Source organism: Salvelinus fontinalis, chromosome 24, assembly GCF_029448725.1.
Source record: "Salvelinus fontinalis isolate EN_2023a chromosome 24, ASM2944872v1, whole genome shotgun sequence".
Classification (NCBI taxonomy): Eukaryota; Metazoa; Chordata; class Actinopteri; order Salmoniformes; family Salmonidae; genus Salvelinus; species Salvelinus fontinalis.
The window spans coordinates 10,042,008-10,056,751 of record NC_074688.1 but is presented as its reverse complement, the minus strand read 5'-3'; the positions used below and the strand labels follow the sequence as shown (position 1 = coordinate 10,056,751).

The following is a 14,744-nucleotide window of genomic DNA, read 5'->3' as shown; positions in this document are numbered from 1 at the left end:
CCCAGACACGGGGGAAACGAACACAGTCCAGTAAACACGTTGAACGAAACAAACACCACTCTTACTAACAAACAATCCCGCACAAAGAAACGTGCGGGCCGGCTGACTAATAAGCCCAACTAATTACACCCTAATACAAAACAGGTGAACCCAATAAACATATAGGGAGGGGGAGAAAAGGATCAGTGGCAGCTAATAGGCCGATGACGACGACCGCCGACCGCCACCCGAACGGGAAGGAGAGCCTGCCTCGGTCGAAGTCGTGACACCTATTTCAGTCTTCCAGAGATTTGAGACTGGGATGGAGGTTCACCTTCCAGGAGGACAATGACCCTAAGCATACCGCTAAAGCAACACTCAAGTGGTTTAAGGGGAAACATTTAAACATCTTCGAATGGCCTAGTCAAAGCCCAGAACTCAATCCAATTGAGAATCTGTGGTGTGAGTTAAATATTGCTGTACACCAGCAGAACCCATCCAACTTGAAGGAGCTGGAGCAGTTTTGCCTTGAAGAATGGGCAAAAATCCCAGTGGCTAGATTTGCCAAGCTAATAGAGACATACCACAATAGACTTGCAGCTGCAAAAGGTGGCTCTACAAAGTATTAACTTTGGGAGGGGGTGATTAGTTATGCACGCTCAAGTTTTCTGTTGTTTTGTCTTATTTCTTGTTTGTTTCACAAGAAAAACTATTTTGCATTTTCAAAGTGGTAAGCATGTTGAAATGATACAAACCCCCCAAAAATTGCATTTTAGTTCTAACTTGTAAGGCAACAAAATAGGAAAAATGCCAAGGGGTTGAATAGTTTTGCAAGCCACTGTATATGTTTTTGCTCTTTGTTCTTTGTTATAGAGCCAAAAAGATTGGAGAAGTGATTTACCCATACATCTCTATTTTGGATAGATTATTATTTGTGTTGTTGTTTGTTAAGTGTTTTCCAATTTTCCCAGAAATTAGAGTCTGTGGGTTCTTCAATTACAGTACATTGAGCTGATTTCTGACATGCTGTTCCTTCTTTTTCCGTAGAGTATATCTGTATTGTTTTAGTGATTCAGCACAGAGACCCAGGTTTGGGGATTCTAGTGGGGGATATAAACTCAGCAATTAAAGAAACGTCGCTTTTTCAGTACCCTGTCTTTCAAAGATCATTCGTAAAAATCCAAATGACTTCACAGATCTTCATTGTAAAGGGTTTAAACACTGTTTCACATGCTTGTTCAATGAACCATAAACAATTAATGAACATGCACCTGTGGAACGGTCATTAAGATACTAACAGCTTAGACGGTAGGCAATTAAGGTCACAGTTATGAAAACTTAGGACACTAAAGAGGCCTTTATACTGACTCTGAAAAATACCAAAAGAAAGATGCCCAGGGTCCCTGCTCATCTGCATGAATGTGCCTTAGGCATGCTGTAAGGATGCATGAGGACTGCAAATGTGGCCAAGACAATAAATTGCAATGTCCGTACTGTGAAACGCCTAAGACAGTGCTACAGGAAGACAGGACGGACAGCTGATCGGCCTCGCAGTGGCAGACCACATGTAACAATACCTGCACAGGATCGGTACATTTGAACATCACACCTGCGGGACAGTACAGGATGGCAACAACAACTGCCCGAGTTACACCAGGAACACACAATCCCTCCATCAGTGCTCATACTGTCCGCAATAGGCTGAGAGAGGCTAGACTGGGGGCTTGTTGGCCTGTTGTAAGGCAGGTCCTCACCAGACATCACCGGCAACAACATCACCTATGGGCACAAACCCACCGTCGCTGGATCAGACAGGACTGGCAAAAAGTGCGTTTCACTGACAGGTCGCGGTTTTGTCTCACCAGGGGTGATGGTCGGATTCGCGTTTATCGTCGAAGAAATGAGCGTTACACCGAGGCCTGTACTCTGGAGCAGGTTCAATTTGGAGGTGGAGGGTCCGTCATGGTCTGGGGTGCTGTGAGTTACGGGGAAGACATCCTCCTCCCTCATGTGGCTCGTTCTGTGCGTGATTTTCTGCAAGACAGGAATGTCAGTGTTCTGCCATGGCCGACGAAGAGCCCGGATCTCAATCCCATTGAGCACCTCTCGGACCTGTTGGATTGGAGTGTGAAGGTTAGGGCCATTCCCCCCAGAAATGTCCGGGTCGTGCAAGTGCCTTAGTGGAAGAGTGGGGTAAGATCTCACAGCAGAACTGGCAAATATGGTGTAGTCCATGAGGAGGAGATGCACAGCAGTTCTTAATGCAGCTGGTGGCCACACCAGATACTGACGGTTACCTTTGATTTTGACCCCCCTTTGTTCAGGGACACATTATTCAATTTCTGTTAGTCACGTCTGTGGAACTTGTTCAGTTTATGTCTCAGTTGTTGAATCTTGTTATGTTCATACAAATATTTACACATGTTACGTTTTCTGAAAATAAACGCAGTTGACAGCGAGAGGACATTTCTATTTTTGAGTTTAGCTCTGTAGCTTTAAGGATTTTTTTATTATGTCAAATAGATTGACTCTTAAGGACCATTTAACTTGTATTTTATTTTTCGGTACATGGGAATTTAACCGCAAAACTTATTTTTATGCACTATGTCACCACGCACAGACTTTTATCCACAACAGGTCAATTTAATCGAAACACATCTCTGGTGAAAGTATTTGTATATTTTATTTATGCTAATTTTAGAATATTCACTTCGAAATCTGTTATGAATTGGATGGAAATCTAGCTATTGGATGTGATGCTCTACTAAGTAAATATTGGACCCAGACAGAGTTTCTGACCTGTCAAAACACAGTCTGAATGAATTACCGGTGTGAGCATCACACTTGAGACCTAGCTTATCCTTCCACCTCTCAGTGGCCATCAGGGGAGAGAGACAAGGTAATGCAAGCCATTCCACTGTAGAGACAAAGACCGAAAAGAAAGGAGATAAACAAAGTCAGTCAACAGAATTGGGACATAGCCACTGCTGTAGAGCAGTCAATCATTTTGGAGTGCTTTGCAGACAGACCTTGTCTGGTCCCACTGCCTGCCTGCAGTTTGGAGCCTATTCTTATTCAAGCTCTGGTAATGAGGACTTCCTGCCTGTGTGCTCATTGAGATCAAGTGATGATGGAGCGCATCTCATTTGGACTCTGGCTGCCTGCTCAGCGCTCCTCACACCTGTCAAATGCCTGCTGTCCTCTCCCCCACACACGCAAACGCACACTGCACAGACGACTGATGGCGTGGGAGACTATTGGATAACTTTTGATTATTTTTGCCTGACAGTCTGAGTAAGCGTCAATTTCTGGTTTCTCAACACTGGACCAGAGAGGGTATACTCCGTAAAAACAAGAAAAACATTTACAGTCCCAGAAATACATACATGCAATAAAAAAATACATGCAAGAAAAAAAATTGCCATTCCACTCTGATGGTCTCTGTGACCTTTGCCAAGGTCACATTACTATTTCAGGGGGGATGTTGTGTAATCAATGCTAGGCCGATGGCTATGTCCTATGTCCTACTCCTTTAACGCACAGAGTTAGAGTTACACACACAGGGGAGATCTAGAGTGAACTAGGATCAGCTGTTCAGTGAGCTCCCCTTTCTACCAACACAAACACACAGAGTTACAACTGAGCACAATGGACTGAGAGAGCAGGTCCACTGCTGCCCTGTACGCTCCCGGCCTGGCCGCCCTCCTTTTTAGCTCTGGCTTTATTGATCTTTTGCCACAGACGGAACCTGCTAGCAAGGTGCTGTTAACTCCCATTCATTCATTAACGTGTACAATAGAGTACATCCGTTCAGTTGTCCCTACATTTCATTATTTTCTTCTCTCTTTATGCTGCTTCGTAAATAAGTAAATAGTGTATTTGATTTCCCTGTAGTTAATTATTTAGGCAGCAGTGATACAGGCCTCTCCTCCCAGTGCGCGGAGAGCGCCAGAGCCATGTTTTAGCCCGTTCCTAGGCAACCGGCGGGATATAGTCAGGCATCAGTAAAGTCCTAATGACGGCGCGCATGTGAGGGGAGTGCAATCCATGCATAAACACTGGGCTACCATTTGCATGCACTTACAAGGGCGTAATGAAACAAATGTGGCACATTCTGCACCTCTCGCCTCGAAACTGGAACGTGTAATATCACAATGCCGTCACAATTGTCAGCCCACTTCTGGTTTAAGCCTTTATCGAGTATGTAAGTGCAAAGAATCAGCGATGTTTGCCGTCAGTTGTTTTGGCTTCAAACAGTCTCATAGAGGTTCAATGGTCATAGGGCAATTTAGCTCTGCGTGATGAGACGCAGGGTCAGTCAAGGGGTAAATAAATGATTGAGGGTATTGGCTAGGCTGCGAAAGGGGCTACTTAATCGATTCAGCCCATTGATCCAGAGATGGTCTGCTGTGATAATAAAAGGGACCATTTAAATGAAGAATTGGAATGAAGACCTGATTGGAATTGTTTGGCCTTTTTTCGATCTGTTACAAATGAGTCTCCATAATACATTAGGCCACTGAGTGCAGAGGCCAAATAGTCATAGGGCTTGGCTACGGTTGCTCGAAGCGTGTCTTGTGGTTACATTACGTTTGGGGTAGGCCCACATGACAACGTTAAGGTTAACGACTTCAGTATTCTGACAAGGACATTGGCTCTGGTTTCAGTGGGTGACACTTGCGGCTGGCATTAAGCATTATTAATGACCAAGGAAATTCACCTCCAGGCTAGGCATTAATTGTATCGCTGGAGAACTTGTAGAGAAAGAGCACATGCAGTCAAGGTGTGTGTATGCGTACGTGTGTACGCGCGCGTGTGTATTGTCGACTTCACGTGGTTAAACAATTACTCCTCTGATTGGTATGAGAGAAGCCTCATAGAATTAGCTGTGATTAGATTGCGGTGCCATAGAGTCCCCTCGCCACGTTGTTTTCCAGCTGATTTTTGGTCTACATTGTAATCCCATTTGCATTGACATGTTTGAAATGCCAAACGCCCACGCTTTTGTCTTGTGTTAGTCTAGCTATTACATTTTTTGAGATTACACTGTTATTACGCTTGAAATTAAAATTCAATTGCATTTCATTCACACCAGCTCTGCTATCGTCTTGTCATGTTGCTGTAAACTGTAGGCCAATTTCAATCCAATCCACACTGTACCCTTAGTGTTGCCATTTCTTATTTGTATATATATATATATCTGTGCGATGTCCGGGTTCCTGTGCGTCAGGTGCAAAGGGCACCCCTTTTCGTGACTCCCCGCACCCAGTCATTCCGCGCCGTCTCTTAGAATTGCGAGGTCTTTCTTTAAATGGGTAATCGCCATTCGCACCAGCTTCTTCTCAATGCAACTGGGTGTCACTTCTTTTTACAATCAGGTTCTCCATTGCAGGATTAAAGCGAAAACAACATTGACTTGATGTTGTTTAACAGTCCACCAACCAAGTTTACATGTGGGCTACTCTTAGCGTCTCTCGGTGAATTATAGGCCAGGAACAATGTCAACTCTTGTATATCAGAAAAAGAGGTCGCTGTTTTCATTGAATAATAATGTGGGGCACAAGCTAGGCCATGTCTTGCATGTGGCTTGTATGATAAGCAGCCTTAACTTTAACCGGAAGGCTTGTGTTAGCTTTCCGAACGAATGCCCTTGGCTTTAGATCAGCTGACTAACACAGTTTGGTGCAGAAAAAACAACTTTGTTCCACTCTAACCACCCCTCTCCTCTGTCTCTCGTCTCCAGTGTTCAGGGAGCCCTACACGGTGCGGGTGGCAGACCAGCGGTCCATGCGGGGCAACGTGGCCGTGTTCAAGTGCCTCATCCCCTCGGCCGTGCAGGAGTACGTCAGCGTGGTGTCCTGGGAGAAAGACACCGTCTCCATGGTGCCAGGTAGGAGCATCTCCGATTTAGACCTGAATGAATGGAAATGGGAAAATGGGCTGTTTGGTTGGCTGGTTGGTTGATTGGTTATATGAGCATGAATATGGCAATATTTTTGGCCCAGATCTTAAAAGTACAACTGTTATTTCCAACGCGGGATGGACATCCATCCACAAACACATTCGCACGTTGAAAAGAAACTTCACAACCCATCACCAATGCATGTGAATGGGATTGCTGAGTTGATTGGCTGACTGCTTAGTTGATTGGCTGACTGCTTAGTTGATTGGCTGATTGCTTAGTTGATTGGCTGATTGCTTAATTGATTGGATGATTGATTGGTTGATTATATGAGAAGGAACATGACAAATCAGATTTTGGCCCAAAGGATGAAAGTGTTAAACAACTGTTATTTCTGTACATTGAATGTGGGATGAACATTCACTTGCAAACACATTCACACAGGGAAATAAAAACGTATTCCATAAAAAATCATAGCGAACAGACTCTGGACTGTACCTCCAACTGAACAGACTCTAGACTGTACCACCAACTGAACAGACTCTGGACTGTACCACCAACTGAACAGACTCTGGACTGTACCACCAACTGAACAGACTCTGGACTGTACCACCAACTGAACAGACTCTGGACTGTACCACCAACTGAACAGACTCTGGACTGTACCACCAACTGAACAGACTCTGGACTGTACCACCAACTGAACAGACTCTGGACTGTACCACCAACTGGATTGTTGTGTGTGAGCATAATGGTTTTTGAATGTTGATTTTGGGCTCCTTATTTAAATTAATATCATACCCTGTTTTTTCCGATATTGCTGGTTAGACCCTCAGACCCCTGTTAAGGTCGTTTGGAGTTCTGTTTATCAGCACTAATCTGTTTTGTGGTTTTAGTGGCCTGTCCCATTTTGCCTGGACCAAATTGTCAAATTATTCAAAATGGAGTCTCATGAAATGGCCTCTCATGGGGTGATCTGTGGCTCGTCACTCATTGCCGTTTTTAATAGCAGTGTGAGGGGGATAAATCAGACGTTAGAGCTGACGTGTGTGTGTGTCTGCATGGGTGTGAGCTTGTGTGTCTGAGTGTGTGCCTGCGCACCCGTGTGTGCACGTGTGTGTGTGTGTGTGTGTGTGTGTGTGTGTTTGTGTGTGTGTGTGTGTGTGTGTGTGTGTGTGTGTGTGTGTGTGTGTGTGTGTGTGTGTGTGTGTGTGTGTGTGTGTGGGTGTGTGTGTGTGTGTGTGTGTGTGTGTGTGTGTGTGTGTGAAGAGGCTGTAATTCAATGACATTGCCTCATTGTAACTCATTAGATTGATGGAGTGGACCAGTTTATCCATTGATCACATTCAGACCATAGAAAACAAGCCATGACACACAAACTGTCTTTATATTCTATCTATGTCACTATGTTGTCCTACATTTGTAGGGATGTGCTGTCAATTTTCCTGCAATATTAAAATATCTAGGTTTCTATTTGTGTCTTTGTTATAACATATAACTGTGCTAACATGTTGTTACAGAATGTGGATATATGTGTGTGTGTGTGTGTGTGTGTGTGTGTGTGTGTGTGTGTGTGTGTGTGTGTGTGTGTGTGTGTGTGTGTGTGTGTGTGTGTGTGTGTGTGTGTGTGTGTGTGTGTGTGTGTGTGTGTGTGTGTGTGTGTGTGTGTTGCGTTGTGTGTAGATGCCTATAGTGCTAAAGGTCGCTTTGCGGTCCAGTAATAAATGGAGGGGTGTCAGAGAAGACTGCTCAGGTCAGATGACACAGGTCGCTCCCCTCGCTCCAGCTCTCACCACCTTCTGATACTCCCCTTTCATCTCTCTCAATGTTGTTGTATGTGTGTCTACGTTTGTGTGCGTGGCTCTGTCCTTCACACGGGAGCACTCATTGATCCAGTGCAGCTGCGTTTTGTATGTGTGTGAACAGGGCCCGAGGGAGGGGGGGGGGGGGGGACTGAATCGATAAAGCTTGCTGTCGGATTCCCCTCTCCCTTGTCACGGATACCTCAGTGCGAGTGTTGAGACCCAGTCGGTCTGTGTGAGTGATGGATGGAGTGATGGATGTGTGTGTGCCTGCCTGCCTGCCTGCCTATGTGTGTGTATTTCATTAACATAAGTATTAGCTGTCAGGCCTCGTATGTCCTCTAATGATTCAAATCTCCATACCATGGCTTTGTGCACATACAGGGACATGCTGGTGTTGGTTTAGCAGATGGGTGTACTGCTAGACTGATAGACTCTAACACCAGTTCACTTCACACCCACGGAATTAGGGCGAGGTGACTCTCTGCCCCACTGAGCATGGGGGAGGGCAGATCATCAATGCTGAACTGACTGAGTCACATGGCAGTGGAAGGCAATAGAACCTCTGCCCTCCATAGCTGACTATATCCCCGTTCTGAAGTCTTCGACTACTATTATAGGTAATTGGATAAAGCTGACAGGATATGGTGGTTATCTCTCTCTCTCTCTCTCTCTCTGTCTCTCTTTCTTTCTCTCTCTCTCTCTGTCTCTCTCTCTCTCTCTCTGACTCTCTCTTTTTCAGATTCAGATAAGCTCTACAAGGTGTCGAAAGTGTTCCACAGGGATGCTGGCCCATGTTGATTCCAATACTTCTCACAGTTGTATCAAGTTGGCTGGAAGTACTTTGGGTGGTGGATATAATAAAGGATAAATAGCTTTCACCTGAATTCACTTGGTCAGTCTACGTCATGGAAATGTCCCTAATGTTTTGTGCACTCAGTGTACATCGGTACAATGAGACTCTGCAGTGCATGCATGTATCAACATTGATTAGGCACAATGAGATACAATGAGATCATCTATGGAATGCAGACGTGCTTGCAGGTGTCAGTAGTGGGTGTGTGTGTGTGTGTGCTTTTGTGAGTGTGTGCACACATACACATGCAAGCACACACACACACACACACACACACACACACACACACACACACACACACACACACACACACACACACACACACACACACACACACACACACACACACACACTCTGATTTGTGCACATTGTTTTGTATGGGTGTGTGTGTACATGTAGGAGTGTGTGGATTAGTGTATGACATGTTATTTTATGTATAATTTCATGTGTATTTAAAGTGTATACATGAGGTGTTGTAAGTATTTACATTAATTAAATGATCAAAAATAATTAAATAATAGATAAATAATAATTTATCAAATCAAAAAAGAACAAAAACATAACACAATAAAACAAAACACTAACAACCGCAAAGTCTGTCCAATTTCTCTGTGGTTGTGGCACCTGGTGACAAATTTAGCTGCCAGCTTAGTTGACTGCTGCTCCTTAGCTGCCAGCTTAGTTGACTGCTGCTCCTTAGCTGCCAGCTTAGTTGACTGCTGCTCCTTAGCTGCCAGCTTAGTTGACTGCTGCTCCTTAGCTGCCAGCTTAGTTGACTGCTGCTCCTTAGCTGCCAGCTTAGTTGACTGCTGCATAATGGGGAGTTTATGTACATCAGGAATCTGTCTAAAGTTTGGTATCTATTTTTCAAAAACTGGGAAATATGTTTCCCTTATGTTGTCATATTTTGGGACGGAACACAGGAAGTGAATCTCAGTTTGTACTTCCTGTAAATCACAATACCTACATATTCTCAGATCTCTTAGAAGCCAAGATTTAAGGTGTCCTCTTCTTTCAATTCCTAGACTCAAGTCTCTCAGTCTATATGATGCTGACAGAATTGAAAGGCTCTATTCTGCACTTGAATGTGTAGAGGGAAAAGTCACAGTTCTGACCTGCAGGCGTTCTTTTGAGTATTTCGGTGGACACCGCAAATACTTTAGAACATTTGAACAGAAATTTCTCAATGGGGCCTTTTCCCCATTTGCTGAAGTTAAGATGGGAGATGGATCCTCATACTTCGCTACCATACGGTATTTTTTTATTTATTTTTTATTTTACCGTTATTTTACCAGGTAAGTTGACTGACAACACGTTCTCATTTGCAGCAACGACCTGGGGAGTAGTTACAGGGGAGAGGAGGGGGATGAATGAGCTAATTGTAAACTGGGGATTATTAGGTGACCATGATGGTTTGAGGGCCAGATTGGGAATTTAGCCAGGACACCGGGGTTAACACCCCTACTCTTACGATAAGTGCCATGGGATCTGTAATGACCTCAGAGAGTCAGGACACCCGTTTAACGTCCCATCCGAAAGACGGCACCCTACACAGGGCAGTGTCCCCAATCACTGTCCTGGGGCATTGGGATATTTTTTTTAGACCAGAGGAAGGAGTGCCTCCTACTGGCCCTCCAACACCACTTCCAGCAGCATCTGGTCTCCCATCCAGGGACTGACCAGGACCAACCCTGCTTAGCTTCAGAAGCAAGCCAGCAGTGGTATGCAGGGTGGTATGCCCCTGGTATTACTGGGGTCAGAATGAAATTTACAATTTTAACCACATTTTTATAAAGGTATTTTGTTTTGCTGAATTTGTACTTAATATCATAGAATGTTTTTTTTCACAAAGGGCCTTTGTAGCCAGGCTGAAGCTCCCTGATGAGCTTATCTCCAGGCCCCGGTAATTATAGCTGGTACTGTGCTTTAGTGTAGTTCCACTGTAGGTAAACTGGTAGCTGTTTCACTGCGATCTGACTTACTTCTGAGAAGATCATGATTGAAGTATTTTCTAAGTTTACTGTTAGTGCCGATCTTTGGCGGTACTGCTCTACAAGGGATAGGCTCTACTGTAATCCTTGTTCTGTGGGTGACAACAAAACAAAATTGTCAGCATACAACAGGCACTACCAAATCCGTGTGTCATTTACAGTGCCTTCGGAAAGTATTCACATCCCTTGACTATGTTCACATTCTGTTGTGTTACAGCCTGCATTTACAATGGATTCAAACGAGATTTTGTGTCACTGGCCTACACACAATAACCCATCATTTCAAAGTTCTGCCTCATTTCAACTGTTCTGCCTGCGGTTATGGAACCCCTACCTGTCCCAGACCTGCTGTTTTCAACTCTTAATGATCGGCTATGAAAAGCCAACTGACATTTATTCCTGATTATTATTTGACCATGCTTGTCACTTATGAACATTTTGAACATCTTGGCATAGTTCTGTTATAATCTCCACCCGGCACAGCCAGAAGAGGACTGGCCACCCCTCATAGCCTGGTTCCTCTCTAGGTTTCTTCCTAGGTTTTGGCCTTTCTAGGGAGTTTTTCCTAGCCACCGTGCTTCTACACCTGCATTGCTTGCTGTTTGGTGTTTTAGGCTGGGTTTCTGTACAGCACTTTGAGATATTAGCTGATGTACGAAGGGTTATGTAAAATAAACTTCATTTGAAAGTGGAATTTTGATTTTAGACATTTGACAAATTAATTCAAAATTGAAAAGCTGACATTTTTATAAATGAATAAGTCTTCAACCCCTTTGTCATGGCAAGCCTAAAAAAGTGCAGGGGTAAAAATGGTGCTGCACAAATCACATAATACGTTGGCGTGGACTCACTCTGTGCAATAATAATAGTGATGAATTAAAACGATTTTTGAGTGACAACCCCATCTCTGTACCCCACATACACAATGATCTGTAAGGTCCCTCAATCGAGTAATGAATTTCAAGCTACGGTTCAACCGCAAAAGGTTTTTGCAATGCCTCGCAAAGAAGAACACTGATTGGTGGAAGTGTACAAAAATAAAAAGAAGATGCTGAATATCCCTTTGAGGATGGTGAAGTTATTAATTACACTTTGGATGGTGTATCAATACACCCAGTCACTACAACAACATGCAGGCGCCCGTCCAAATCACTTGCCGAAAGGAAGGGAACCGCTTAGGGAAAACAGTTACAGAGATAATGGTTGTGATAAGAGAGAACTGAGGATGGATCAACAACATTGTAGTTACTCCACAATACTAAACTAAATGACAACGTGTAAAGAAGGAAGCTTGTACAGAATAGACATATTTTAACACACGCATCCTGTTTGCAACTAGGCACTTAAGTAATACTGCAAAAAAATGTGGCAAAGAAATAAACTTTTTGTCCTGAATACAAAGAGTTATGTTTGGGGTAAGTTCAACACAACACATCAATGAGCACCACTCTTCATATGTTCAAGCATGGTGGTGGCTGCATCATGTTATGAGTATGCTTGTCATTGTTTTTTAGGATTAAAATAAACAGAACACAGCTATAAGCACAGGCAAAATAATAGCGGAAATCCTGGTTCAGTCTGCTTTCCAACAGTCACTGGGAGACGTTTGTCTTTCAGCAGGACAATAACCTAAAACACAAGGACAAATCTACACTGAAGTTGCTTACCAAGACGACATTGAATGTTCCCGAGTGGCCTAGTTACAGTTTTGACTGAAACCAGTTTGAAGATCTATGGCAAGACTTGGAAATGGCTGTGTAACAATGATCAACAATCAACTTGACAGAGCATGAATAATTTAAAAAAGAATAATAGGCAAATATTGTACAATCCAGGTGAGCCATGATCTTAAAGACTTACTTATAAACACTCACAGCTGTAATCGCCGTCAATCGGCTTCTACAAAGTATTGACTCGGGGGTGTTAATACTCCTATAAATAAGATATTTCTGTATTTCATTTGCAAGAAGTTTGAGTTTTTTGTTGTATAATTCCCAGAATTAATTTTGATCAATGGCCTCCGCAATTTGATTATGTGTTATTTCCATATGTTTTACTTTTTATTGTAGCGCAGGAGTTGTTTGTATGCTTTCATTGTATATGAGTAGTTTGGGCTCAACTCCTCATTGGTTGGCTGTTTTTGTCGCAGAGCGTTCGTGAAACTTTTCTGCAGAGAATACATTCTTTGTCAAACACTTATTTTTGAATTTTTTTCTTCTGTTTCTTCTTTTTATTGTTTCGTCCTAAATTGAGTCCAATATTTCAGATACATTGTTGATGTGTTTGGTTTCTAGATGTACCCCTTCCCTCTGGGTTAGGTTGTAAAGAAGAACTGTTTAACATGGCAACACTTTTAGTGCTATCCGTGTTCAGTTTTGAATTCCTCCATATAGTTTTCAGTCCAATTTAATGTTTGGTTTCAGTGAATGTCGTTTTTTTCTACAGGTAGGGGGTTTACTGATGGGTTGTCAGACTCTTGTAGGTATAGCACCGTTTGGGAGTGGTCAGATGAAGTGAGTTGTCGCTTGACTAGAAAGGCATTGATTGATTTTGGGGATATGTCTGTGATGGCGTAGTCCTCCGCACTACATCCTAAGGCTGAGCAGAGTGTCAATCTCCCTAGAGAATCCACCCTAGTCCTGCCATTCACTATATAGAGACTACAGCTTTTACAGAGACGCACCACATGTTTCCCACTCTTGTTTGCTGTTGATTTTTTTTTTAATTCAGCAGAGTGTTGTTTCTGTTTGTTGTAGGCCTATTTAATGTGGAGAAAAGTTGGGTGTTTCCGAATATGTGAGCATTCCCTTGAATGTCAACATATTGAATTTATTTTCCCGTTCTGGCATTTTAATTCCCCACATATCAGAACAGAGCCCTTTGACTGGAAGTGGGAGGCTTCCTATCGTACGTTTGTAAAACAATCCTCCTTGAAACGAGTGGATTCTGTTGGTGGTATGAAGATTGCAGATAGAGAAAGGTGTTTGGGATGGAATTATTATCTGTTGTCAGTATATATCAAAATACCTTTTGAGTTCCTGCCATTCTTCAGGGAGGACACAACTAATTCTCTATAGCCTGTAGGACAGTGGATATACATGTCTGTATGACACAGTGTCTCATGAAAGATGGCAATATCAATTAACACTGTATAGAATTAAAGTCTGCGGTTTTGTTACCAAATGCTGAATAAAACGGAGGCGCTGTATGTTCCAGTTACTCATCTTAAATGGACTCATAAGGATAATAATTAGTATAGTCTAAGATGGTTCTGCTACTTACAAAGACAGAATGAAGGAAAATATCACCACGTTACTTTTGAGCTGAGTATGTTCAGCAGAACCTTATTTCATTTAGTTGGGCTACAGCAGGGGGCTTTGGTCTTCGTGCCCATCTCTCTCTCTCTCTCTCTCTCTCTCTCTCTCTCTCTCTCTCTCTCCCTCTCCCTCTCTCTCTCTCTCTCTCTCTCCTCTCTCTCTCTCTCTCTCTCTCTCTCTCTCTCTCTCTCTCTCTCTCTCTCTCTCTCTCTCTCTCTCTCTCTCTCTCTCTCTCTCTCTCTCTCTCTCTCTCTCTCTCTCTCTCTTTATCTCTCTCGCTCTCTCTCTCTCTCTTTATCTCTCTCTCTCTTTATCTCTCTCTCTCCTTATCTCACGCTCTCTTTATCTCACTCTCTCTCTTTCTCTCTCTCTTTCTCCTTATCTCACGCTCTCTTTATCTCACTCTCTCTCTTTCTCTCTCTCTTTCTCTTTCTCTCTCTTTCTCTTTCTCTCTCTTTATCTTTCTCTCTCTCTCTCTCTCTCTCTCTCTCTCTCTCTCTCTCTCTCTCTCTCTCTCTCTCTCTCTCTCTCTCTCTCTCTCTCTCTCTCTCTATGTTTCTCTACACATTCTCACTGGTACAGAGCGGGCAGTGTATGACAGCACCTCCCCCCAACAGACACAAACAAACACTCTCACACCCGCTGTCATACCAGTTATCTATACTTTGGAGTGCCAATTAAACAGGAGTCCTTAGATAGCGTATGCAATTCATTTGAGTGTATATAGTATGTTGGTGACCCTATCCCCACACCCACCAAACACACACACACACACACACACACACACAAACACGTACACACACACAAAGCATATCTATCCATCAGCTTTCTGTCGTATACTGTATAACTTTGTCAATTTATGAAGAAGCGGTCTGTCGGTTTGCTATTTCATTTGAG

General features: G+C 43.2%; 1 protein-coding gene across 1 annotated transcript in view; it reads left to right on the top strand.

Annotated features, from left to right (window-relative positions):
* The window catches only part of LOC129821893 (cell adhesion molecule DSCAML1-like), a 64,288-nt gene that overhangs the window by 19,281 nt on the left and 30,263 nt on the right, over positions 1–14,744 (top strand). The window contains exon 3 of the mRNA XM_055879623.1: positions 5,723–5,869. Coding sequence (XP_055735598.1) covers positions 5,723–5,869 — 147 coding nt within the window. The remainder of the gene's footprint in view (positions 1–5,722; positions 5,870–14,744) is intronic.